A 27,194-nucleotide genomic window follows, 5' to 3' on the forward strand; every position below is an offset into this window, starting at 1 on the left:
TTATTTTATTCCCTTTTATTTCGTTTTATTGTGCACATTTTTCGTGAATTGTTATTATTGCTAAATATTATGGCGCACCGATATACCATAACGATCACAATAATGATAGCCTGTCAATAACATAAGGACATTGAATGCTTTGACGTATGTACAGGCATTAAAACGATAGTGTGGTCTATAGGAAGCAACTTATTAAAATGTAGTCATGCAATAAAAGATAATGTTGCAGCTGTTAAAGCCAGTTTCCGGAAGAGCTTTCAATGTGCCTTGTGATTCACGTTTGAGTTTGCTGAATAGCGAGAAGTCTCACAATAGTTGCGGCAAATATGTCGAAAATCTCACCAAGAATCAGTGCTGTTTGCAAAATCGTGGTGCAAAAATCAGGAGTGGCGCCCCTAATTCTGGCCTTTTCGGCTTAACACACAAATAGTATTCTTTGTTGACAGTATGGCCTGTCGGAAGGCACTAGGAGTGCACCACTACTTGATAATCGAAAAAATCTGTCAACAAAACTTTGTTTTTAAACCTGCTTTGTCGTATTTTTTTCGGCTTTGGCTCACCTTTGCCAGAATATTTGGTAAATTGATCGTCTGTTTCTGAGTCGTAAGCAGAGATACAAGACTCATCGCCAGTAATACTACGTTTCATGACATCCTGGTAGTCGAAAAGCATTGTTTCGCAGATGATCAAATAATTTTTCAAAATGATCCTTCCGATATTCCAACGATGTCAGTAGGATCAATGACTCTTAATCGTCAATTGGATTCCGCAGACAAAATTTAATTAAACTTCACTGTTGTTAATTTCACTTTTTGTAAAAATCGTCGAATTCATTTGATGTACTTCAGAAAGACAAGCGTTTACTAAACACTAATAAAATCTTACTGTTTTTACCCACATACGTACATCAAGTGGAATAAAGTATTTGCTGATTATCAAATCTTGAGAATTAGTGCAATTTTCCATCGTTTGCAAAAACAAGGTATTGTCTCGACTGTGAGCACAGGGCTTTCACATTCATATTCTTGTACGATATAGCCAATACTTTCTTTTAAAATATTTAGTCAGCTTAAGTTTATTGACATCCAAATCATGTTGGGTATTTTTTTGATGAAATCGTCCGTAATAGCACATTTGGACGTCTGCTGAGTTTACCATCTTCGATGACCACATGACCTGTACGGAATTCAGTATACCCCGTATGAATGATGCTGCTGTCTGGCGTAGAGCCCGGATAATAATCATTATGTTTAACTATCTGAAGTTTTCTTCACTCGAAACGATATATCTGATGATCGGCTTATAAAATATGTTAGATCTAGTTACAAGAAACCCTATGTATTTCCAGAAAATGGCTTTAGTAATCTGTATACCACATTATATAGCTGTTATCGGGTTAAGTTATATGACGTTTAAAAGATAAAATTTGTTATTAAAAAAGTTTCTCAGACAGTTTTGTTATTGATTTGCTCAGTATTTTACGAAGAGAATTTCAGATGAACCCTTTAAAGATGAACACCTAGAATGAAAACATGCTTCATACTTTTGTCTATATGGGCAAAAACGCAAGCCAGTCATTTGAAAATGACAAGAGCAAACGCATCATAAGTTCCTGAAACTTGATTGCGAGTTTCTTATGCATTCACCTGATAGTGCGGATATGGTACCAAGTGACTACTGCTCCTGTCTATGGCGATATATTTTTCTTGTGAAAAAATTATTTTGGAAACTCTGAGTCTCAATTATCAGCGAAGACCATACGCATCATCAGTGACTAGCTCTATGGACGACAATGCAGGAGGCTAAGAATTATAGATAAAAGTGACAGGACAAAGAAGCTTTTTGACCTAAAATTGTAATTTAACGAAAAAAGAGATACCTGTACCGCTAGCACGCCATGTTAGAGATCTTAGAAAACCAATGTAGAAACTCACTTCCAACTGAATTCCTCAACCAAGTCCAATTTCTGTATATTTAGAACCAATAAATTCCCATTTTATTAAATATACGTTAATTCCTTTTGCATTTCAAAGAACTTATCAAATAATTGTCCACGTTCTGTTATCAGCGCGTACAATTTCAAAGATGCAGAAAGCATAACCAATACAAATACAACAAAAAACCAAAAAAAAGGTCTAATGGAAAATGGATGCCCACCAATAAAACCACCCATTGTACCAGTACTGCTAAAGTAGTGTGAGCATATGCGGGCAAACACGAGGGGAAAGGTTAAATAACGAGGAGCGAAATAAAAATTCGAAAAAATCCTTTGCATAAATGACGCTGACAAGGAGTTTTAATCATTATTATCACATATTTATACGCTTCTACAAGCATGTTTTATATACTCGCACACAATTCCCAATGCCGGGTGCACAACCAACCGCGCACCACCTCTCGCCCCCTTGAAGCGCCCCAAGAAGCATAACGGCCAAGACCAGCAATGAATGTAAGCCAGCACAACTGGCATGCCCGGCTCTACTCCAACCCCTCCAGATTCATGGAGCAACACAATCCTTTGAATGTGCATTGTCAAGTACCCGTATAATGTGAACTCTCCAAACATATCAGCACCGCCAAAGGATGCACGAATGCTCCAATCCACTCGCCAATACAAAGTGAATGCAGGCAGCAGCGAGCCGCATGAGGCGGAGTGTGTAGGGAGCGACCAAGCCGAAAAGCCACAAATGGCAGCGCAATCAACGAAACGAAAATAAAATCTATTGTGGTGCAGAAAGAATACAAAAAGTGAATAAACGACCGAGGAAAATAATAAAAATAGCAAGTAGGGTAGAGCTAAGTTCGGTAGCGGTGGAAGTGACATGTTCACTTTATAACATTGAAATGTCATACAACTGGCGGAAATTCATTATTAACCAGACATGTGATTAAGCTAGAGCTTAGTCCGAAGCTACTATAAAATTTCATTTGGCTTTACATTGCAAGAAAAAATTATCATAATAATTCACGTACTGACCGAAATAACATATACCACCTGATCAAAACTGACCCGGACTAGATTTTCATTTATTTTAATAAAAAAATTAATTATAGCCCTCAAAAAATATTCTCGAGCTATTACAATCATGTTAAAGTTTAATCCCATTTTCCATACATTTGTTGTAGCATTGGTTGGGATTTGAGAGATCCATGATATTTAAACCTTAGCTTTAAGAAACTCTGTAGTCGAGAACAAAGTACCGAGATAATACCACTCTGCACACGGACAGTTTTACAACCTTATCGCCTGGATGTCCTTTTGGGTTTCGGCTAATTTTTTCGGTATAAATTTAATTTATTCACTCAGTATTACATTTAATCAGGTGATATAGAGAGAATATGAAATTCAGAGTATTGAGTGAATGAGGACTATAGAACGTACTGAATCAAATTTATCAATTGTTGATACCAGGGCACATTAATATAAGAAAAAAACTTCCCACTGAGTTTCTTTTCCATTTTTACCAACAACATAATCGGCCTACTCAGCGTTCTATTCGCAACACCACCACCCATCTGGAGACCCAGCATTCATAGACCACGTCCAGAACGCCGTAAATTGAGAGTCTCTACCGTTAGAGTCAATTTGGGGCCGTTCGTATCAACTAGAACTATGGAAAGATTTTGCGCATTTTACGTGAAGATCTTCAATTGAAAGCGACCATCGCTTCGCTCTATGGGATCCTGAAAACTTCTAACAAGATCCGACGTTATCGAGTCAAATTTTATTCAGCGATTAGGCCCATTTCTGGCTCAGTGGGTATTTAAACAAGCAAAGCTGTCACATTTGGGACGAAGAGCTACCTAAAGAAATTCAAGAAATGCAATTTCATCTAGAATAATACAATGGTTTGGTGTGGTTTGTAAGCCAGTGGAATCATCGCCATGATAATCGACTATTTGTTACTTGAAGTTGAAGCGCGTGATCTCGGCGATATTAGGTTTCAACAAGACGGTGCCACTTAACACCAATCAAGGATTCATTGAGAGAACACTTCAGTGGGACACAGCAAAACTTCACACGTGTCATTCGCCAGTTACCAGTCGAACTGCTTGAAAAAGTAATTGAAAATTGGACTCAACGGGCGAAGAAATGTTCTTTCGGATGATAATAAACATTCCCCAATAATTTTAAGTTAATTTGTTTTTTCTTTAAAAAAAAACGAAACCTCGAAATACGTTATATTATATTAGGTTATTTTAGAATATTCTCGGAAATTTTGAAGTTGAGTTGAAAAATGGTTTGAGAAATTTTTCTTAAAAAAAATATTCACAAAAAAATAGCTTTTGCCAAGTTGAAATTAGATGTAACCCCTTAAAGATGTCAAGATAAGGTTAAGTAAAAATTGGTTTGAAATTGGTCAAATAGTTCTTGAGGCAAAAGAGAGAGATGTGACACCAATAGATTTTCCATTATTGACTGACGAATATACAGTTATCCGGAGATTAATTCGTCTCCTCAACATGAAAATTTTGCTATACATAACTCTTGATTTTATCTCGATTAGTTTCAGTTACTATAAACAACCTTTAAATGAATCGAACCATTATACCCTTTACAACAAATTACAAGGGTATAAAAGCAGCAAAAATCGAAGAACTGAAAAAGTAAGTTTATATAAACGCAAAACAAACATAACGCAGAGAAACCGTAGTCTTCACTGTGAGCACACAACTTGGCTGCTCCAGCAAATAGGCCACGCAGCACAGACCATCATAACGGTAACAACAGCTAGAATATAGTCGACGAGTTCGAGCAATAAAACACACTAAAGAGCGTGGCCATTGTTTGTATTATCCTTATACTTATTATTATTGTGTGCGCTACTGAGCTGAGCAGCATTGAGAGGCCACGCCCTTACGAATATTCGTACATTACACACACACATGCACACGCATATTCACAATTCTTATTCGTGTGCTGGCACTTGCAAGGATACATACTTATAAGGGTTGTTGCCAGCCGTTACGTGCCAGCCAAACCCAAAGCTTTCCCTATATGTGTGTGTGTGTGTTTGTTTGCGCTGAGCAGACCAGTTGGTTTTTCATGTGTGTGTGAGCATTTCTATTGCTAGAACAATACTAGAGCGGAATAAAAATAAACGGCAAAATGGACATTCGCATTAAATAAATTTCAAGTAGTCGCACACACACAAACACACACTTACACAGGCGCTGGGAGGAAACGCGCAAGGCCATTCACTTGTATTTACTCTTATGCTAGAGACAAGTGCCTGCTGTTGGCTTATGACTTACTTTGCTGACTTCCTGCAACAACTGCCAACAGCTCGTTTACTAGTGTGTATGCACTAACTGTATTTATAAACGTACGTATGTATATGTACATATGTGTTGGAGTCGGTGTGTGGCTTTGTTGAGCGTTTGCTGTGAGTGCGAGCGGCAGAAAGTGAGAGGTCACTGTGTGAGTACTCAGCGCACTCTGCCATACTTGTGCTGAACTCTGAGTAAATAAGACATGCTACAACTAATTTGTGGTGATAATAAAAGTTCATAATGTTGAAATGCTTTGTTAAATATGACGACTTATGTTACTCGCCCTGTCCAGGGCCAAATGGATAAGTGGAACAGTGAAAATGTTGAGGAAATGTCATTAGAATGCTTGTTACTTTGTACATAACTTTCTGTTTTTTCAGCAGTGACAAATGGAACTCTTTTTCATTATATAATTATATATGTTCGGAATGTTGGAAAATAGTTTTAAATATGACTGTGATTATTTCACAAACTCTTTCAAAATTCGTACGGAACTCCGCTTATTTAAATTAATCAGTATGGTTCTCCTTACTTCTGATTCAGCAAACAAAATATTAACAAGCATATATTTGTGCTTGACTTATTGAAAAACTACGCGCTATCTAATCAGATAACTTTTCTCAAATTTTTGCTGATTTCAACGATTACATCACAATTTTACCTTTATGTCAAAACACCTTGTATCAGCCCAACAATAGTTTTGCAGAAAAGTATTTTTTGAAAATATCATTCAAAAACCCAAATGTTCCAGATTTCTAAGTAAACTTTTTTTTGTGTCGACAATATTACCTATAAAATGGTCGCAAGGTCCAGAAATCAAAATTTGTCTGCTAGAATCTTCAATTCTCAGAAATTTTGCAAATGCAATAACTTTCATTGATTCTCAGTATTACTATACAATAAGAGCCCAAACAATTTCTGTTAGGTGGAGCAAAAATTATTCGAATTATGAGACCAATCACGAATAAAACGAAAGTTTCGAAATGTTTATGTTTTTCTTATAATCGATATAATAAGACCTGCGATTAATCCTTTTAAATATTTTTATGCTTTGACCGCAACTTTCATTTTGGGCTCAGGTACGGTTAAAATTAAGTATCCAAGTCTAGTTACAAAATTGGAAAGACATGCTTGGTTTCAAGCATGATCTTTTACAATATTTAATCGACGATGAATTTTGTTTGGTATTTCGATGCCAATCCTGATCCGAACCCTTTTTATTCCAAATTACAAACCAAAATTAGTTGACTTGTTCCAAAAGAAATGAATTAGACAACTATTGATTTCGTTGCATGTCTTTCATAGGTCGTCATCCCTAAAAAGCTTTTTAATATTTGAAATTGTAAATAGTAATTAAAATTTTCACATTCCTATAAGTTATATCTTGAAAATAACTTACTAAAATTTTAACACGATATCTGAAATATTTTTTTTTTAATCATTATCGAATTTTTTCTGTCTTTTTGTATATAATTTTCCACACAGTGTCAATTGGTCAAGTTGAACTTTTTTAAACGCCACCTTATTATCAAGTTTTACTTACATATTTTTCGTTCGATACCATATCTTCCAATAAGGAATCTTATATGTAAAGCAATAGCTTAATAATTTTTTAACTCACAAAAATTTTCTTTTTTAGGCTGTCACACGAATATGTAATAGCATTCACTAAACCAAGATATAATTGTTATGTACTTTTTACCTTTTAAGGGAAATCAGAGATTAAAATTTATTATAGAATATGAAAAAATTCGGTTAAATACACCCTTTTTTTTATTTTATTTTTTTTATTACAAGACGAAAACAAAGACACTTCGAATATCACAACTTCAGACATCTCGGTGAACTAGGATCTGAAATATTCATAAATATTGATGCGGTTAATGTCAATTCCGGCGATTTTGCCAGCTTCGCCGAAGAAATGGTTGCAGAAAGCAAAGTACTTGAATGTTTTCACTTCAGCTCCTCCATACAATTTTGACAGCGTCCAACAACATTTATTTATTTTATTTTGCACTTGTCCTTTTCTCTTCAAAATGCTTCACATATGTCGGAACCGCTGATATCGGACTACTATAGCATAGCTGGCACAGAAACTGAACGATTGGAATTAAGTGCTTGGTAGGAATATTTTAAATTTGTGAAGGGTATTATACGGTTTTGATATAAAAAAAAATTATTTTTGACATATAATGACTGTATGTATGTATATTTACAAATAAGATTATTATCCTACAGTGATTATTAATTTCTGCTTAAAATTAAAAGTGTTAATTTAAAAATATATAATTAAGAGAATAATTTAGAATTGATAATTAAAATAAGAAAATTTTGTAAAAGTTTTTTCTATTAATTCTTAAAATTTTTTTTTATAATGTAAACATAAATAAATAAATTTTATAAAAATATTTTTTTTCTACATACGAACTCCCAACATCAACCATAAGCCGTTAAGTGAAATATAAATATATGCAGGAGCGTCATCATCGCACATTCCGCCGCCCCCTCGCACATCACACAGCGCGGGAGAGCAGAGGCAAATCTCACACATCCAAATATTCTTATATCCACTTTACAAGAAAATTAAAATTTTATTGTTATAACACACGAATAAAATCAAATCAAAACATAACAACAACACCAACAACGGCAAAAGTAAAAGCAACAGGAGCAACAACAGCGCACAGCTATTATGCAACAACAAGCAAAAGTCGAACGACCATTAAGCGCACAATGGAGGTTACCTTAACTGCCACACAAATAAATAAAATACATAAACAATTACATAAATGTATTAAGTGCGCAAGTACATAATGGACAGAAGGCACCGCGCAGCAGAAGAGTATTGCACAAAGCATATACATACATGTGGCATGTGGCACTTGCCACTGCCAAACACACACACACACATGTACACGCATACTAATAAAGCTGCTGCACAGCGGGCAGGAGAAATAGACCAACCACCGTTCAGCAACCCTTAACTAACTGGCATCCTGCCAACAACACCACCGAGCGCCAGCGAGCCATTGTGCGTCGTCCAACAGAGGCAGTCAGTCAACCACACAACATTCACGCGCAACTCGAAGTCAACGCATCCAATATGGTTTCAGTACTAATTTAGTCCTTGCCGCAACTGCACGGCTTCCGCAAACGGTTTCTTCTTCTTCTTAAAAGCATTGCAGTGCACGCGTGTCGTAGTAGACGTGGTCTCGTTGGTACCGCGTGATTCGTGTGCTCCCGGGTCATGCCAGCAGTGCTGCTGATCGACAAAATACAGTTTGGTAATACCGAAAACCCCGTGCGCTCACCTTGTAACCGCGTTCTACTTGCAAACCCGCTCACCGAGTCCAAATCGAACTTTGAATACAATTCAATTGTTGTTGTTGGCTTAACGCGCGCTCATTGCGATACCGACGCGACTATACCGTATGTAACGACCTCAAGGCGTCACAAAAATGTTGCTTAGCCGTAGTTCCGCGCTTTCCGCAACACACGAAGAAGACTCAGCACCAAACGGTAACACAATCGATCAAACGTACGATCGTTTAGCGGACAATATGGATGGCGCTAGAAATGGACATAGTCCAGCCGACGGCGGCCGTATCGGTGAACGTGTAGAGTTGTGTTGCAATCGTTGTGGTAATTTCGCACAAATCATGAATACGAAAAATTATAACAGTGACGAAATGTTGCGACGCGAAAACAATTTTAAATGTGATAAGTGTTGTCATTTGAGTGTTATGAATGGTGGCCGTGAAAGTGTTGATAGTGTGGAGGACGATGAAGACGAGCCGGACATCGGTATCGATGATGATATGGATGATGCTGAACTGGATCCAGAACGTGATGATGAAATGGATCTGCATGAAAGTGAGGCGCTCCGGTTGCCGAAAGTCGAGGAGAAAGAGACGACGATTTTGAAGGATAACAACACAAAACCGATATTAAAATTTAGTGTTTCGGCGATTTTAGGTGATACACGCGAAGGTGTGAGAGTGAGAAACGGTAAGCATTTTATTAAAATTGCCGAGAATTATTATGATATATTATTTTGACAGCAAAAAAGAAAAGGAAAGGAATAAAATATTTAATTATTGTTAAGGATAAAGTCTCAAATTAGAGCTTCCGGAAAATTTTGTACTTTTATTTTCTAGATTTGAGCAAAATTTTGCTGTTGGCCAAACTACATTTCCTTCGTTTAATATTTAACAATGAAAATTAATGGCGGGAGGTTTCTTAATGTAAAATTTTTCACTCAGAATTTTAAGAAAGATAATAACCATTAAGCTAACAACTTTTTTAAATATCTTTTGTAGATTCCATCCACATTAACATGCCTTTCTTAAAGTTCATTTCGTTGTTGTAGTAAATTATGTAATTTGAGTAATCAACAATTTTGACAAAGCAAATCTTATACCATAAATAATCCCAATCCAAATAACGCTAACGTGTTCCAAAAAAAAAACCTACTCCTTCACCTTTTTACATTTCTGAAGTGTTCCAGATTTGGTTTCAAAAGGTTCATTTATAAATTAACTCTTCTGAAAAAGCAGCAGATTTCACAAATTTTCAACTCTGAATCATCAATTTATTTTAAGTTTTGTCAAAATGACAAAAGGAAAGGAATATACCAAATGTCACTTTGTATTCAACCTACACGAATTCAATTGATACAACTAGTTTTGTAAAAATCCCTTGCACCATTCCGACGGATGCGATGCAGGTTATGTTAGGAACACCTCCTCTTCACTTTATTGCCATACATCGCGCTTTTACATTCACGCTAAGATAGGGGATATCTAAGGAGCAATATGATAGGGTCAGGTGTAGGTGGCAAGAACATTGGGACAACAGCCCTAACGGTCGGGTGACTCTCGAGTATATCCTGAACGTTAAGTTCGTTCTAAAGTTTGACTTCAAATGCTGTCTTAGGTCTGGGTTTTCTACTTACGGCACATGATCGTCTGAATGCATTTTTGCCTATCTGATCATGGTGTTTGTGTAGAACTTGGGTCGAGGATTGGGTTCATGTTATTGCAGAAAGCCTGATGTATTCGGATATTACCGATTTGTGTGATATGGGGATTAGCTAGACTGATGTACCTTTAGGCAAGTGGTGCAATCTCCACTAATCGGAATGCCGAACAGTTAGGATCGTGTGCACTCGAATTGCTTAGGTGGCGATGTATTAGGGTTACCTTCTTGTATGAACAGTTTGTGCTTGTAATGTGTTGAGTCAAACTCCTGGTCACCAGACCAAAGCAGTATTGAAGCTCAACTGGTAGTAGTTTCATGAGGTCTGACTGGAGTCTTAATTCTGGTACCACAGAGAGTACGAGAACTTGGAGTTCTTTCCATTCTGCTTATGCGAACTGGCACCTCGGGGAGTAAGGAACTAAAGCGTATAGATGTGTTGACATCTCCTTTCTCCATACAACTTTAGCAATTTAAATCTTGCAAGATTTTTAGTTTGCCTGCATATATGCTTATAATTGCTAATAGTAAACAGACTTCTGGGCCATCCACTACAGAGCTAGAACCAAGGATCCGACAGCGGATAGCTGGCTCTTTCGCATACTGCTGAATTTGCAAGATGCTCTCCTTTCCCAATTCAGTCTGCCAACATAAATTATTCATACGAAATTCTTTCTCTCGGGTGACAGCCCACATGTTGAATCTTTTAACTTTTCAAGCCGCCATTTCGGCAGAAGTTTATTATACTTACTATTTTAAGGGGGTATTCTCCTATCCTGGTGACATTGATCCCGACTCTCCTGGTGGTCCGGAAAAAAAATCAAAATAAATTGTTAATCAGTAAGGTTGCTGTTATAGTCCCTATTTCAGGGAGCACGAAAAAAAATTCTTTTGAAAAATGGAGACTGTCTGAAAATAAAAATCATTTTTTACGCTTTTTTTTAAATTCCTGAATTTTTTTTAAATATTAAAAACAAAGGATTAAGGATTATATAAATATAAAGGATTATATAATATAAAGAATGTTCACACAAAATTTCATAGTACATGAGATAATGCCGCTACAGTGTGGAAAAAAGTAGTTTCGAGAAAAACGCGTTTAAAAAAGTAAGTGTACCTACCTACCGGGCTAGGTACTGCGCCACTAAAGTAACTGTAGCTCATAAAATAATTTTAATTTTTAAAAATCCTTTGGAGGATATGTTCTTAAGCGTCTAAACTTTAAATATATGAAAAAAAATCGAATTTTGTCAAAGTTCTAGCGTAGAATATCCCTTAAAAGTTTTGAATATTTGTCTGACGGCAAATGGAAAAAACGAGGTTTTCATTTCCTTGATATTTTCTCAAAAATATTTAAGAAGATTATATGATAATTCTTGCAACGCAAATTTTTTGTATATTTTTTGGCTAAATTAATAATAAATATTGAGGTAAGTTCTGGTATCTCTGGTGCTCTCCGACCTACTTCTTTTCATTACGGTAGTACAAGGGAAAACTTTAATAGGATTGGATACGTGAAGCTTTAGGAATATTGAGAAATTAAATAATTTATCATCCCGGTAGTTTGAAGCTTTTACTGAAAACTTTTAAACAACAAATTGGGAGATGTACAAAAACTCTCTCCTTAATATAGAGTTTGGCTTTTGCTTCGTAATTTGGTTCAACCAGCTTTGGCTACCTCTTTAACACAATTTTGCTGATTTTTAGATGTGATAAAAATATTTTCTATAGTATTATCTCAAACACTACGTATGTATGTGTGCATAAGTTTTGAATATGTCATTCTGAATGCAGTCATTCAATGTGTTTCCAATGTTAACTCATCTGCTTCTTAATTCCATTTGAGTTGCAATAAAATTTTTGGCCAATTAAACGCAATAAAAAAGCAACGGAACTAATTTGCCTGCACCTAATACCAAATACAAACAACTCCTTTTTAAAAAATTAAATACATTTGGCAGCACAAACCGGCATAAGCAACACTTCACCCTCAGGAAGCAATGAATCGCATAGTTGGGCGCTTGAAATAATATTGCAACAGTTCATTATAATAAGTGGATACAAACAGTTATTTTGCTTGCACTTAATAGTTTTGCGCTTTAGACTTGGTCGCCGGATTAGCCGCTTCAATTTTTATTCAAACTACAATGCCATCTCTCCACGTTAAGACCGCTGCGCTTTTATTGTCTTTCGATTTGCTTTTCATTTAGGGCCACAAGCCCGCTGGGCTGGAGGCTGTAATAACAACTCGCACTCCTAATCATGTTTAAATTATTGCGTGCGGTGTGTTATTGCGTTCGCTCATAAATCCTCCAATGAAAACACAACCAAAGTAACCAAAGCAAATTCGTATAACCAGTTGCGATTCCTAAGCACTTCCGACAACTGTATGCGGCGCGACTGTTCTGCACCTCTTGCTTGGATATATTATATATATGTACCATATATGAGTGCTCGTGTTGTGGTCGCTTGCTTTGGGGGTTAATTCGCCGTTCCTGTGCCTGTTCGAGTCCTTCTTTGCCAACCCGCCAGTTGCTACTTTTTTAAGGTCTCAACAAAAGGGGCGTAACGAATTATCTATCACTCATTGTGTCTTTTTATCCGGTAGCATTTCGAATGCCGGAATTATTGTTTCCTTTATGTTGGCATTATTTTTTTATTGTTGTCATTATACGCAGATAATATTCTATTCGTTTGTATTGTTTTTGTTTTTAACGTTTTTTCGCTCTTCTGTGCCGGTAGTTTTGTCAATCAAATCTGTGGGCTGGACGAGTTGAGATTAATTGGTATTGTATGTGTTTTATTGAATTTTGCGCAATAAATTTCAATTATTATTTGCAATGATTCTCGTGAATTTTCTAAGTTCTCAGTATGGAGAAAAACAGTCGCGTGCCATCAGCAGTTGCAGTTGGTTTTACTGGCGTTTAATGAGATAATGATTTCTACTCAGAATATGTAATTTTTCATAACTATTTGGAAAATAAATGCCAAATTTTACTGTTTTTCTTCCATAAAAGCGAAAATGCAAGTTACTGCAATTCAGAGCTGACTCATGACTAAAAGGAGCTCCATGAATGCATGAAACACAAATAAGACGATAAACTCATTAGGGACCAAAAAAATCACTGATTGCTGAATGTGTCCAAAGTGTGATTTATCGGCAGAACTGATTATGAAAATTGGCCTCCATAACACCTGAAAAGAAATTGCCGAAAAGATGTTACTTCTGATTTAATATATTTATATTCTATGAACCAAATCCAAACAGTGTGATATCACACGATCTTGGTGGCCAATCGACCGACCGAAAACGTGAAATTATCCACCCACCAAAATGTTCTCTCAATGAATCCGTTGATTGAAGCAATATTTTGGAGGTAGCGCCTTCTTGTTGAAACCAAATGTCGCCGAGAGCGCGAGCTCCAATTTCAGACAACAAATAGTCGGGTTATCATGGCGCGATAACGGTCGTTATTGACGTTTACGTTCTCATCGACATAATTTTTGTAGAAATAGTGACCTATGATTCCACTGGCCCACTAACCACAAATGAGCCTCATCGCTGAACTAAACTTAAACACGACTCACGCGTGATCTGTCGAGGAAAGGCTATTGAAAAAAGTACCTCAACTTGGATCACCCGTTATTATATGCGTTTTGTTTGGACTTCTTTCAGTTAAACGAAATACGATTAATGGTTCAAATATCATTATTATACACCATATATGATGTTTCCAAAAACAAACTAGAAATAATTTTTCCAATGACTTCAAAAAAATCCATGCTCGTGTTCAAATTTATAACAATATACAAATATGTATATATATACGATTATTTATGCTATCCTTTGTACTTCTATAAATACATAAGCATCCATTCATTAGTCATTAAAAGGATCCACCACAAGTCTAAGTCAACGCTTTTCAATTTTGAAGTGCCAAGTCACAAAGCCATTATAATTATTAAGCCAAGCAAACAATAACACTTGACAGGATATAAAGCGTTCAAAACCATATGAGCACTTTTGCATATTTTCATATATTTAACACATTCACACACAAAAATATTCACAGGCATTCAACATATACATACATATATGTTTGCGCTTATGAAATGTGTGATTCACACTTCGAGGCATTAAAATTCCGACGCTTTGAAGTTAAACGGGTAGAACGTGGCAGGAGAACACTTCCCACACCCACCCACACACAATTGTACTCACACACACACACACTTAAAGCCATTACCTCAACTGATGCCATTATGTGGCATTGTGTGAAAACTTTTCAAGTCTTTAGAGCTTTCTCTAATTAAACAGCCGAAAACAAAGGCAGCAACAACAAGCATAAAGGGTGCTTGAATTAACAAACGAACCAAAACGCGTATGTGGTTGTGCATGCATACAAACAAAATTACACATTTGATTATGCACATAATACGACGTTTGCACTCACGGGCTGTTGAAAGATGTGTGAACAGTGATTGGATGTGCGAAACCACAAGCATTTCTACCAGTATAGGTATAGTATAAAGGTGTATGTAAATAAAAGGTGGGTCTTACTCAAATTTAATTTGCGTTGCTTGAAAAGGAAGTAGTTCTGAAGAAAGATGCATTAACTGTCTTGCAACTGGTCTGAAATGCATCCATAAAGATGTGATTGTAAATTAAATATTATTTATTACACGGGTATGAGTTGATGAGGCAGTGGCATGAAGTACTTGCTCAACATTTTACTGGCCAAATATATTTTTTTCTACTAGTTGGAAAAATATTTTGACAAATTTTTTATTCGAATGCTTTTGACAGTGTTAGACAAGGAAAAAAAAACCAGAACGAATAATTACCTACATACCTTTATACCCTACACGATTCAAGAGCGAACGAAATGTCTTCTGGTATACCTCTAAAAAAGTCTGCTTTCATCACAGTATGCATAATCGAAACGGACCAAGACTTTTATCCAAAGATGATCCATACGGCAATCTACCTTGGAATTATTTCAAAAAAAAATTTTTCTGCCGGAACAGCACCAATGGCAACTTCGAGTACTCCAACCTGCAAAAATATCATAAAGTATGGTCGGAAATCATTCATTATTGGACAAACTAGGTATTTCGCAATATTCAACTACACCAGGTCAAACAATGACCCCTATATACAAATGTATCTCAGCTATCAGAGCCGACTGTAGACGTAAAAGAAGAGGAGAAAATCAAAAGCATCACAATGTGGCAACAACGGTGGCCAACCTAAACCAAAGAACGGTGGACCCACACACCAATTTCGGACATCGTGCATAGATAGTCAGCATGGGGTCCTAGACTTTCACCTATCCCAAATACTGAGTGTTCAAGGATGTTTTAGAAGCTATTTGTTCCGATCACATGAGCAGTATGTTTTTAGTTAGTCCTCAGATAAATGGGAAGCTATAAGCGAAGCGTCAGCTCTAACAAAACTAAGACATACTATACAGTATGTTAGACATCAGTCAGTCCTTATGATAGATAAGATTCTAAATAGGGATGGAGTAATACTTAACCTGGTGGTGCAGTGGTTGGGATTTTTATTCTTAAATATTTGTTTGCCGAGTTGAGTGTTAACTACAAGAAAAATGTTTTGAATTATAGCAATATGCAACAAAATTTTCAGAGTTAGATCTAACGTTATTTTTTTCTACTTTCAAATCTAAAGAAATGTTTATATAACAAGATATTCTATCACTAAAAACCACAAGGCTGTACTAATAATAGTCTAACTAGTCTCTGGTGCTATTTTCTTGGCCTAATACACTAATTGTTTTCAAAAGCAATTATATTTAATTTTTGAAACGAGGACGAACATCAACAGTTCCGAGTTCATCAGCTATTGTAGCTATATTTGTAGGGGATCAAGTGATATCCGAACTACAATCCAGCATACTCTTTCCAAAATTGTACTCTTTGCGACTACTAAAATAAACATTCCTATAGCTACTATCCTATCCTTATCCCATAGCTTAATTTTTTACGGAATATTGGCTTGTTTCTTGGTATTATTTCGAACGAACCTTGGCAGCTAACAATTTACCGTCGGGTAATTTTACACACACACCTAAACATATCTATATTCTCAAACAAATTCAGCTTAATTCTTCGCGCCGCCTACATATGGGAATTAGCATTGCAGCTTTCATGTGCCTGTGGGTGGAGGGGATGGCGCTTGTGATTTTAATTCGATTAGACAGAAACAATTAACGTATTAACGCCTCTTTAGAGCCACTGGCGAGACCTGCTTGTTTGTAAATTGTGTTCTACATGCGCTTGCACCTCACATGTGCACTTCGTTAAGCAGCTGTGTGTGTGCAAATGTGCGGCTTTGAATTTTAGTTGGCAGCTTATTTTACGCTATGTTTAATCTTTTGCTAACCGCTATTTTAACAAGGATGTTGCGTATACCCCACAAAGGCGTAGATACATAAATATATTTGTATGGAAGTGAATACAAGTTGGTGTGACTTGACTTTATGTGGCGTTTAATGTTTGTCATTTGTGCGCTAATGAATTCAAGTTTTAGTTGAAAGCTTTCAGTTTTTTAGCAGATATCACCAAAATTAGAAAATGTAAGAATGTATTTCAACTTTCGCAAAATATTTATCAAATAAATAAAACTAACTGAAACACTCTTCTTAATGTCTTGCTTGTCTATATTAAGTATGTTTCGAAAATAGTAAAGTTACTATTGTAGAAAATATTTAATATCTATCAATTAATGAAAATGATGCAATAAAAAATCTTCGTCCTCATAATTGTTGTATCTGAAAACTTTAAACAATTACAGCTATATCCACAAAACATTCATCCTTGAAAAAGTAAAAGGGATCGAAACTAAAAAGATTTCATATACGTTGAGGCACTTATCAAAATCTAGGCAATATATTTAAATAAATCACATATTTAGCGTCTGTTAAGTTTATCCATAGAAGATTATGTTCAACTTCGTTACTGAGTTTTCTCCATATTGTGTGTTAGAATAAACAGAATTATGTGTATGTGAGTCAGTGAACGCGGGAGGGAGTTATTTGTAAAATTTGACGAAAGTGAGGAAAGTTCTCTGAGCGCCATTAACTTGGGAATGGACAGACATGATTCTCTTACATATGGCTGAAGCAGATCACAAGTATTCTCTGGGTAGCCAAAACTCATCCGTTTAGAAGCGAGCTAAACTGCGAAGACGAAACATGCCTCTCTAGTGTTCTGGACTGGGTGTGGGACCCGCCACGTAAAAAACATCCCCAATAAAATCCCCGAAAAACCAATAGGACTATGTAAACTGACGTCAGGAGCGGGAAGAACCTCTTCGAGCCGTTCGATACTAAACAAGGTTGCAGACAAGATCGACTTCTTCAATCTGCTCCTGGAGAAAATAATTCGAGGTACAGAGCTAAGTAGAGAAGGTACCATCTTCTAAAAGAGTGTATAGCTGCTGGCGTATGCCGATAATATTGATATCATTTTATGCTTTTAAGCGTTGTAAAAATCGTTATCTTATGTTATCCAAGAGTTCTTCAGAATTCTATTGGATATTTAAATATTAGAAGACTGCATCCCGAAGCAGAAGTGTAGTAGTCTAATCAGAGTTGTGAATGAATGCAAAGCTCAGGCCATCGGGTTCAAAAACTTTTATTTTCTTGAGAACTGATAAAACAAGTACATTCATTCGATATTTAACAAGAACTCTATTACAATGGTTGCTGATGAGATGCCAGGGAACATTCTCAAATAAGTTGGTGGAATGCTGTCAAGTTGGCCGAAGACCCCGGTCCGCATTTGTGAGAATACCCGATTTTTAAGGCAACTCTTCATATCTGGAACTTGTATTTCCAAATATGAAAAAAAAAATCTCTAGTCGTTGTACTTTTTGCTGACTAGAAGCTCACTATTTCTCGAAGAGAGAGAGAAGCTAAATTTTGACACTAATTCCGAGGAGGGTTCAAAATTTCAACCAAATGGACTGATTAAAAACAAAACTTTGGGAAAATCTAAGTGATATAGTCACTGACGGCCGTACATGCTCTATGTATTGGAAACAATTTTTTCGAATAATAAAGAGAGATATCTGCGAGATACAACCATCTAAAAAACGAACCAGTGTTTGGCAGATTCTTCATAAGAAATTTTCATTCAATTTTGAAGTATTATGAGATATTTATCTCTCTTTTGGTTTCTAAACTCTATGATGATTTCTGAGATTTGATCAAACTTCATAGATTCGGTTATATTTCGGTTAGGTTTCGAAGAGTTTTCATGATAATTGGCTAATATTTGACATTTTCCTTGTACAATATAAATTACGAAATAAATCTTGCTTTCTCTTCTTCCACTCCCCACAGAATTCATTCAGCCTCAGCATATTTGGCCTTACTTACAACAAAACTTCATACATCATACACACTTTCCGCATCCTGCATTTCTGACACACCATCCACACACGCATCCACTAACACATGCACACCACCCCCACCTGGCACACCATCCACACCTGCCGCCACATCAGCTGAACACCATCGGCGCCGCCAACGGCAATAGTTGTCAGCCGCAAACCGCAGCGTCGTCGTCATCACCGGGCAGCACCATCAGTGATAGCGACAATCACTCCACCGGCACCGGCGGCAGTGGTAGTGGCAACAACAGCAACAGCAACAACAACAACAGCAGCAATAACATCAACAATACAATCGATGGTCGACCATATGAAGGCGGTGTTATTGGCGGTCACAATGATTGCGGCAATGTGCTCGAAGATAATAATAATCGAAGACTAAATTTGTCGGCGTTGGCGCAGGAGAAACAACAACAACAGCAGCAGCAACAACAACAGCAACTGGCGCCATCACACCTGCAATCGCCAGCACATCAACTACAAGCGCACATGCAGCCACACCTTTCACCATTGCCCGGCCAAGCGGCTGGCCATCAAGTGATAGCGAAACCATTGCCCAGCCGGCCGACGCCATTCCTGCCACATAGCTTGCAACATCCGCATTTGCATTCACTGTTGGCGCACTGCAGAAACCCCTACATGAGTGGTGAGTTGATTGGTGTTGTTATGTGTGTTGTTGTTGTTATAGTGTATTATTGTTGTAATGTATTGTTGTTTTATTGTATTATTGTTGTCATGTAACCGACTTGGTATGCGGCTTTATGCATATGTATATGTGTATGTGTGTGTATAAGTTCATAGTAGGAACGCCATAACTGTTGTGGGCACTTGCCACATTTTGTGGCATATCGGTAATAGAATTTGACTAATGTCCGCAAATGGTGCTGTTGTGTTGTTGCACTTGTCAACACATTTTCACACGCACGCTCACACATTTGTGCTGCGTGTGGCATGCAACAATTAATTGCAACAGTATTCTAATGCAGCAACAAGCGCCCACTGCGCGCTTCTACGTACCTCAACTACTGCTACAAATATACACACGCACACATCCTTGTTGTTGTAATGTTAATGCATTTCCCACGCACTTCCGTTTCCGCCACAAAACGTAATTCTCACATTATTGCAAAACTCTCACTCTCTCCTTGCAGTTGGTGCACAAGTGTTTCCCCTGCCACCAGGTCAAGGCTTCCCTTGGGCGCATTCGACGCGTGGCAAGCCTCGTCGTGGTATGATGCGTCGTGCCGTATTTTCCGGTAAGTGTTGGGTCATTACTTGCCGTCTAAATAACTGTACATTAATTCATACGTCTGTGGTCATTTGATTTACGTGTTGTTGTTTATTCGTTTATTGTTGTTGTTTCACAGATTCTCAGCGCAAAGGTTTGGAGAAACGATTTCAACAGCAGAAATATATAAGCAAGCCGGATCGCAAGAAATTGGCCGAAAGACTGGGCTTGAAGGACTCTCAGGTTAGTATCGAAAATAGGTAATCGAAGTAATTACGTAATTAAAATACCAATGTCAATTTAATCCAAATATTTAAATGACAAGTAGTGGCGTCTCTGGGAATCACATCTGAGTTCACAATTAAAATGTCATAAATACGTAAATTACGCGTGCAAGTTTTTTTTTTCATTGTTTACATATAATTACTTTGTAATCGTCGTACGAATTACATATGCAGTTAGCTCTTTGTAGGGTATGCAGTAACATCGTAACTATAACACATTTGATTGAGCACTTGGCAAACAAATTATTCAACATTTCTTTTTAATTGAAAAGGCCAAAAGCTAAGACTTAATTACTTAGTTAGTTTTAATTACAAATGAAATCCTATAACTACATATGAACCACATATTATCCCATTATATGCTTCAAATGATTGTTATGATATGCCACAATGGCTGGGTATTGATTGAAAAACAAATACAATTCATTGGAACTATATAAACAACACAAATTCTTTTCTAATTTACTGCTTATTCCTTGATACTCAAAATGCTAATGCGTTTCGATAAAGCTTTGCTCTACATAAAGTGTGATTCATAAAAAAATTTGCTTTATAAAAATACAAAACAATGGAAAAAAATAAAATTGTTCATCCGAAAAAGCAGATATTATTATCTCAATATTTGTGGAATATGAACAATCTTCGATTCATGAAGCTTAAGAGAGTAGATTAGAGTCGAAACTTACACCAGCTGTTCAAGCAAACTGAGACCACCTGCGGTCTTATATCTTTCTCTCTAGTAACTTTGCTTTCCATGAAGTTGTTTAATGTCCTTTCTTCAATCTTTATTTACTAAAACTAATTGTCTAAATTCTAGACCGCCTGGGGGTAGGGGGAATAATATACCAGTGGTGAGGCATGCCTGTTGTAAGAGGCGTCTGTCAATCAGATCTGTTTTAAATGTCAGCATGGTCTATGTCAGAAATAGTGCTATAATACTCAGCTTTAAATGATATTATAGACTTTATATTAATTCCTAATATAAAGGCATGTGTTGTTCAAGCGACAAATGTCATTGAGTTTGGGGAGCTCAACCATGGGGAGCAGTTAGCCCGTGGAGTTGACTCCAATCTGCTTGGGTTTGGCCCTTTGTGGAGATTCGTGGTGGCTGTGGTTCGAACCTAAATGCAGGCAGTGTTGAAAATTTTCAGTCCAATGTGGAGTCGCGTTGCGGCTGGGTGCCGGACCCATACTACGGCAGAGGTTTTGGGTAGGCCTCGTGCCCGACCAAGGCGGCTAAGGTGTCCCTATCCACCTGAACCAATTGGAACCAAGGTATAAGTGCTGAATGCATTTATGCTTTGGGGCGCTGATCAACGCATTGTATTGGTTTCTGTGCTTCTAGAAATAGAAAGCACCGTGAGGTTAAGCCGTCACCAGCAGGTACTCACGTAAATCACAACGCACGTCTAATTAAATATTCACCCAATGCAACCTCTAGTGTAGCCATTATTTTTTAGTCCACTAAGTGGGGTTAATGACGTGATAAGATTCGGAGTAAGATAGTACTTGTATTCTTACATTTTCTACTGAGTTTATGTAAAATGCAACATGATTATATTTAGACCTTGTATATTCCCACAGAAGAAAGCCTAAGTGTGTTATATCATATGATCTTGGTGGCCAAAAAACCTGGCTAAAGCGTGAAATTATCTGCTCATCGAAGCATTTTCTTCAAACCAAATGCTTCAATTTCAGGTATGAAATAGTCGGTTAAAATGGCGCGATAATGGTCGCGATTGATTATGTTCACTCTGGCAGAATTTTCAAAGAAATATATACCGATGATTCCACCGACTCACCGTTGTCTTTTTTGTGTGAAATGACAGCTCTCAAATCTCTTCAGATTGTTCTTCGTCTCAAATTTTGGGTCTCATCGCTGTACAGAAATTTGACTCGAAAATGTCGGATCTTCTTTTAACTTTTCAAAAGTCCATAAAGCAAAGCAAAGTCGATTGAAAAGGTCGAGCGGCTTCACTTCTCGCACGAGCTATATTTTGTACGCTCTCAATTTAACATCTCGACGTAAAATTCGCTAAGACGTCTCACATGTCAGTACCAGTTGCTACGAACGCTGACGAATCGACTTCCCACGGTCTTCGTGTAAACTCTCTGCTACGGCTATATTTTCTTCACTGCGTGCTGGTCGCGGTTTATTCGATCAAATATTATGAAATAGGGAATACTGCGTCTCAAGATGGGTGATGGTGTTGAGAAGAGTATGTTTAGTAGGGCAATTTACAGAGAGTGAATTTTTGTAATAAAGTTGAACCATTTGTAAAAGTTCAGACGTAAGTCTTTCCACGATGAAATGCCAAACAATACTAAATACAAATAACATAAGAGCTGGACGCGATTCACGCGAAATCTGCGGAAAAAAAGTCTATTGAAAAAAGTACCTCTACTGGATCACCCTTTATAGATCGTGCTAAAACCGTTTTATATAATGCTGATATCGTCGAGATAATAATAATAATATGTTTTTTTATTCATCTATAATGGAGATTACCTTGATTACTCTTTGCCTCATCAAAAAGAATTTCGGCAGAAAAACAAGAAGTCACGTTAACTTCGGCAGCTCTGAATCTATACTAACTTTAAAGGGTATACTGTGACAATGTCTTGAATTAAAATCTATACCGACTTTGGTGATTTTTGACCATGTCAAATAAGCAGCTTTTCAAGAAAGAACCTCTCTGTATCTCCAAATTTTCGGGACTAGTTCGCTTATATAAAATCACCAGCCTACCATATAAAACACATTTTTAACAAAATTCGATTTTTTTATTCAAATAGTTTCCTTCCAAACTGATGTCCTGATCATAGCGGTTATCCAATTTTTCGATACAATTTTTATACTCTCGCAACAAAGTTGCTAAAGAGAGTATTATAGTTTTGTTCACATAACGGTTGTTTGTAAGTCCTAAAACTAAAAGAGTCAGATATAGGGTTATATATACCAAAGTGATCAGGGTGACGAGTAGAGTYGAAATCCGGATGTCTGTCTGTCCGTCTGTCCGTCCGTCCGTGCAAGCTGTAACTTGAGTAAAAATTGAGATATAATGATGAAACTTGGTACACGTATTTCTTTTCATAAGAAGGATAAGTTCGAAGATGGCCAAAATCGGCCCACCGCCACGCCCACAAAATGGCGGAAACCGAAAACCTATAAAATGTCATAACTAAGCCGTAAATAAAGATATTAAAATGAAATTTGGCACAAAGGATCGCACTAGGGAGGGGCATATTTGGACGTAAAAGTGGGCGTGGCCCCGGCCCCTACTAACTTTTTTGTACATATCTCGAAAACTACTATAGCTGTGTCAACCCAACTGTGTAGAGTCCTTTCTTTCAGGCATTTCCATATACAGTTCAAAAATGGAAGAAATCGGACAATAACCACGCCCACCTCCCATACAAAGGTTATGTTGAAAATCACTAAAAGTGCGTTAACCGACTAACATAAAACGTCAGAAACACTAAATTTCGCTAAAGAAATTTCAAAAAGAAGCTTCGTCCAGGCTTTTTTTTTTAAATTGAAAATGGGCGTGGCGTCGCCCACTTATGGAGCAAAAACCATATCTCAGGAAGTACTCGACCGATTTCAATGAAATTCGGTATATAATATTCCTTGATGACATGTACCAAATATGGGTGAAATCGGTTCACCTGAAATCTCGATTATCACTTTATCATGCGAGAGTATAAAATGTTCGGTGACACCCGAACTTAGCCCTTCCTTACTTGTTGTATTTCAATTTACCTTTTGCTTCATAATAGGCCGCATTTTCCGCGGTCACCTCTTCATTCGCTTTAAATCTTCTCAATGAGTATTCTTTTGAAAACCGAGAACAGGAAGTAGTCGCTGGATGCCTGGATCTGGAGAATAAGGTAAATAAGGAGATGCGGAAGCAATTCGAAGCCCAATTCATATATTTTTGCCATCGTTTTCACTTATTTGCGAGACGATGTAAGGTCTTGGTGAAACAGCACTTTCTTTTTTCTTTAAATGCGCCCATTTTTTTATAAACGGTCCAATAATGCATTGCATTGAATAGTTGCTGTTGATGGTGCTTTTGTTTTTCAAGGTAGTCAATAAAAATTATTCCATGCGCATCCTGAATTACAAGCGCCATAACCTTGCAAGCCGACGCGTTTTTCCATGCTTTGCAGTTTACTCGGGTGACCATCGGATGGAGTTCGAAGTGAAATGACAGAGCCATGTTTCAACCATTGTCACATATTGACGCAAAAACTCGAATTTACTCCCAAAAGCTTTCTTGTACCAAAATATTCTGGAATAACTATGACATATACATTCAGCTGATTTCTTTAGCGTGCCTGCTATCTCGAACAACTTTAGGATCCTCCGAAATTATTTTCTGGACTTATCTGTTGTTTTCGTCGGTAACAACCTCTTTCGGGCTTCCACTGCGCTCACCGTCTTCGATGCTCATTTCACCATGGCTAAACTTAGTTTGGTTGGTTTTAATGGCACAGTGTCCGGTAACTCGTCATCAAGCCAATATTTTGCTTCAACTCTATTTTTTTTCCTTTGCAAAAAAGTAAGCAACATGTAAAATTTCTTTTTATTAATTTTTTTTTCAAATTTTATTTAACAAAAGTTACTTATGATTTAATTCACAGAGTAATGATCCGGTAGCTGTCAAATTTATAAACGTTCCTTTTAAAGGTTGGGGCTAACTGAGAAACGTATGGATTTTATTCTTGTAACACCATCAGGAAAAGGATTTTTCAATTGATCTCTTAAATCTCGTCTTGCCATAACTTATGCGATAGAAGAGAAGCCAACTTTCAAAAGTATTTCGTAATATAAGACCTGAAGATTTCATTATTCGGAATATGAAAAAATCATAACCCTACTTGTATTTTTGAAATTATAAAAATCAGTACTCGAAAGTAATCATTTTTATAATTTTAGTAATTCTACGACAGATATGAGTTTTTCAGTCGTCTTATCTGGAGCTAAAACTCTTTTGTGTTTTTCGGTTAACTTCGATTTCATGGGTAGTTACCCTTAAGAATCCTTGCTCTTGCATATCTTAAACACTATTTTATCCTTACTTTTGAGGTTCTAAAATATTATTATTATTTTAAAAGAGTCCAACCATTGTCCTCAGAATAAACGAAGGCGCCTCACATTCTACTAATATAACGGAAATGTATGTTTGCATAAAAATAAGCACATTTGCCTTTATTTACCATTTTCTTATTGATTTAGTCCACATATAGAGTTGCCATTTACGCGTGCATATTTCTTATGAATAATTATTTGCTTTATTTGTTTCCTCAATTTGTATAAATATTCTAGTTTATTTTTATATTTTTATTCCACACGCCATTTCGCAACCGCACATGCCGCCATAATGGCTGTTGTTGGTAGCAAGAAATTCATGCGATATTTACTCTTTATGAGGGTTGTAAGCACATAGCAGTTGTTGGACTTTGTTGACTCTCACAGCTTTTTGGGCGCCACCCAATTCTCAAATGCGCAGTCGCTTATCCTTTGACAAACACGCACACACACTTGAATGTAGGAACGTTCGATATATACATATGTACATAGATATGTACATATTGTATACAAGTGGGTGTAAGTATAAATTGAGAGCACGGCACAAAGAGTCATTCACAAAGCGGACAATAAAGGACTATGAAGACATTATTTAAATTAATTGAAGTACATAATAGCGATGCATACAGTATATATGTATTTACAAGAGTAGCTTATATGAATTTAAGGTTAGTATATATTTTAAAAGATATCAAAATGTTCTTAACGGAAGTAAATATAAATGAATATTTTAAGATTATACAATTTTAGTTTTATTCCTAAATATGTAAAATGAAGATAATAAGGTTCTATTACTTATTATTTACTTGTTGTTTTAGTTAAACGATAGCAAAAATTAGGCAAAATCATATACACAATTTTGGAAAAGTTTGCGATTTCCAGCACAGCATGCTTTTATCTCCATACATTTGACCCAGCTTTGCCTCAACCTTTCAAATCGACGGTGTTAATTTACTCATTAATTAAATTTTCTGACCGTCGCATTACTTATTCTTGTTTGGAAAAAAAAATTCGACGCCGAATTACTCCAAATAGATACCAGTATGCGCTTTAAACTTCCCTAGATAACCGATGTAGATCAGACCTGGTGAATCTCAGAAAATGTTGGGCAAGGCTGCCAAGCCTCTTTTGAATTAGGTTCGCTGAATGAAGTCCATCACTTCGACTATCTACATAAGATTGCTTTTAAACATGGTCGCACACTGCACCAAAGGGGACTTATCGTTGTGGTTTTTAAAGTGACTCGGCACCAACTTTCACCGTTATCCCGTTTACGAAAATGTACTATATAATATTATACAAGAACTTGAAATAAAATAGCGCTAAGCAGATTAAATAAAAAAGTTTTAGACAGAATTTGATTATAAAAAAATATATTTCTCTTTTTTTATAGACACTAACATCTTGTATTTTACCGAAATTATTCTCCAAAAAAAGCGTTTTGGTAAGATTATGGGATACAGCTTAGAACGCTGGTCCGTTGTGGTATCTGAAAATCCTTATGTACAGGATCATTAGTCCCTTCTTCTTTTTTAATAACATAGACACCGCTTACGCGATTATAGACGAGTTAACAAAAGTGCGCCAGTGGCCAACGCGCAAAGTACCATAAATCATTCGCAGAACCTTTCTGTTGAAAACTCGCAATGTCGATTCATCATAAGTCCCTTACAGATAGATAAAGTATCATAAGCCTATCACAAATTTGTTGAGATGGCTAATACCAGTTTCTGCAATGTCCTTTGGTTCGCTGACTGCAAAGGCTGGACAATGAAGCAGGAAGTGCTTGGATGTTTCCACTTCACAACTACAACTTTGACAACTTTTTATACTCTCGCAACAAAGTTGCTAAAGAGAGTATTATAGTTTTGTTCACATAACGGTTGTTTGTAAGTCCTAAAACTAAAAGAGTCAGAT

General features: G+C 36.7%; 1 protein-coding gene across 1 annotated transcript in view; it reads left to right on the forward strand.

The window, feature by feature from the left end:
• The first annotated feature begins 8,513 nt into the window (after positions 1-8,513).
• Positions 8,514-27,194, forward strand: part of LOC108976678 (homeobox protein 5) — a 42,387-nt gene continuing 23,706 nt past the window's right edge. The window contains exons 1-4 of the mRNA XM_018945923.1: positions 8,514-9,282; positions 18,621-19,316; positions 19,822-19,926; positions 20,038-20,141. Coding sequence (XP_018801468.1) covers positions 8,733-9,282; positions 18,621-19,316; positions 19,822-19,926; positions 20,038-20,141 — 1,455 coding nt within the window. The 5' untranslated portion in view covers positions 8,514-8,732. The remainder of the gene's footprint in view (positions 9,283-18,620; positions 19,317-19,821; positions 19,927-20,037; positions 20,142-27,194) is intronic.

The sequence above is a fragment of the Bactrocera latifrons genome, unplaced genomic scaffold (genome assembly GCF_001853355.1).
Source record: "Bactrocera latifrons isolate USDA-ARS-PBARC rearing strain unplaced genomic scaffold, ASM185335v1 scaffold_8, whole genome shotgun sequence".
Classification (NCBI taxonomy): domain Eukaryota; kingdom Metazoa; phylum Arthropoda; class Insecta; order Diptera; family Tephritidae; genus Bactrocera; species Bactrocera latifrons.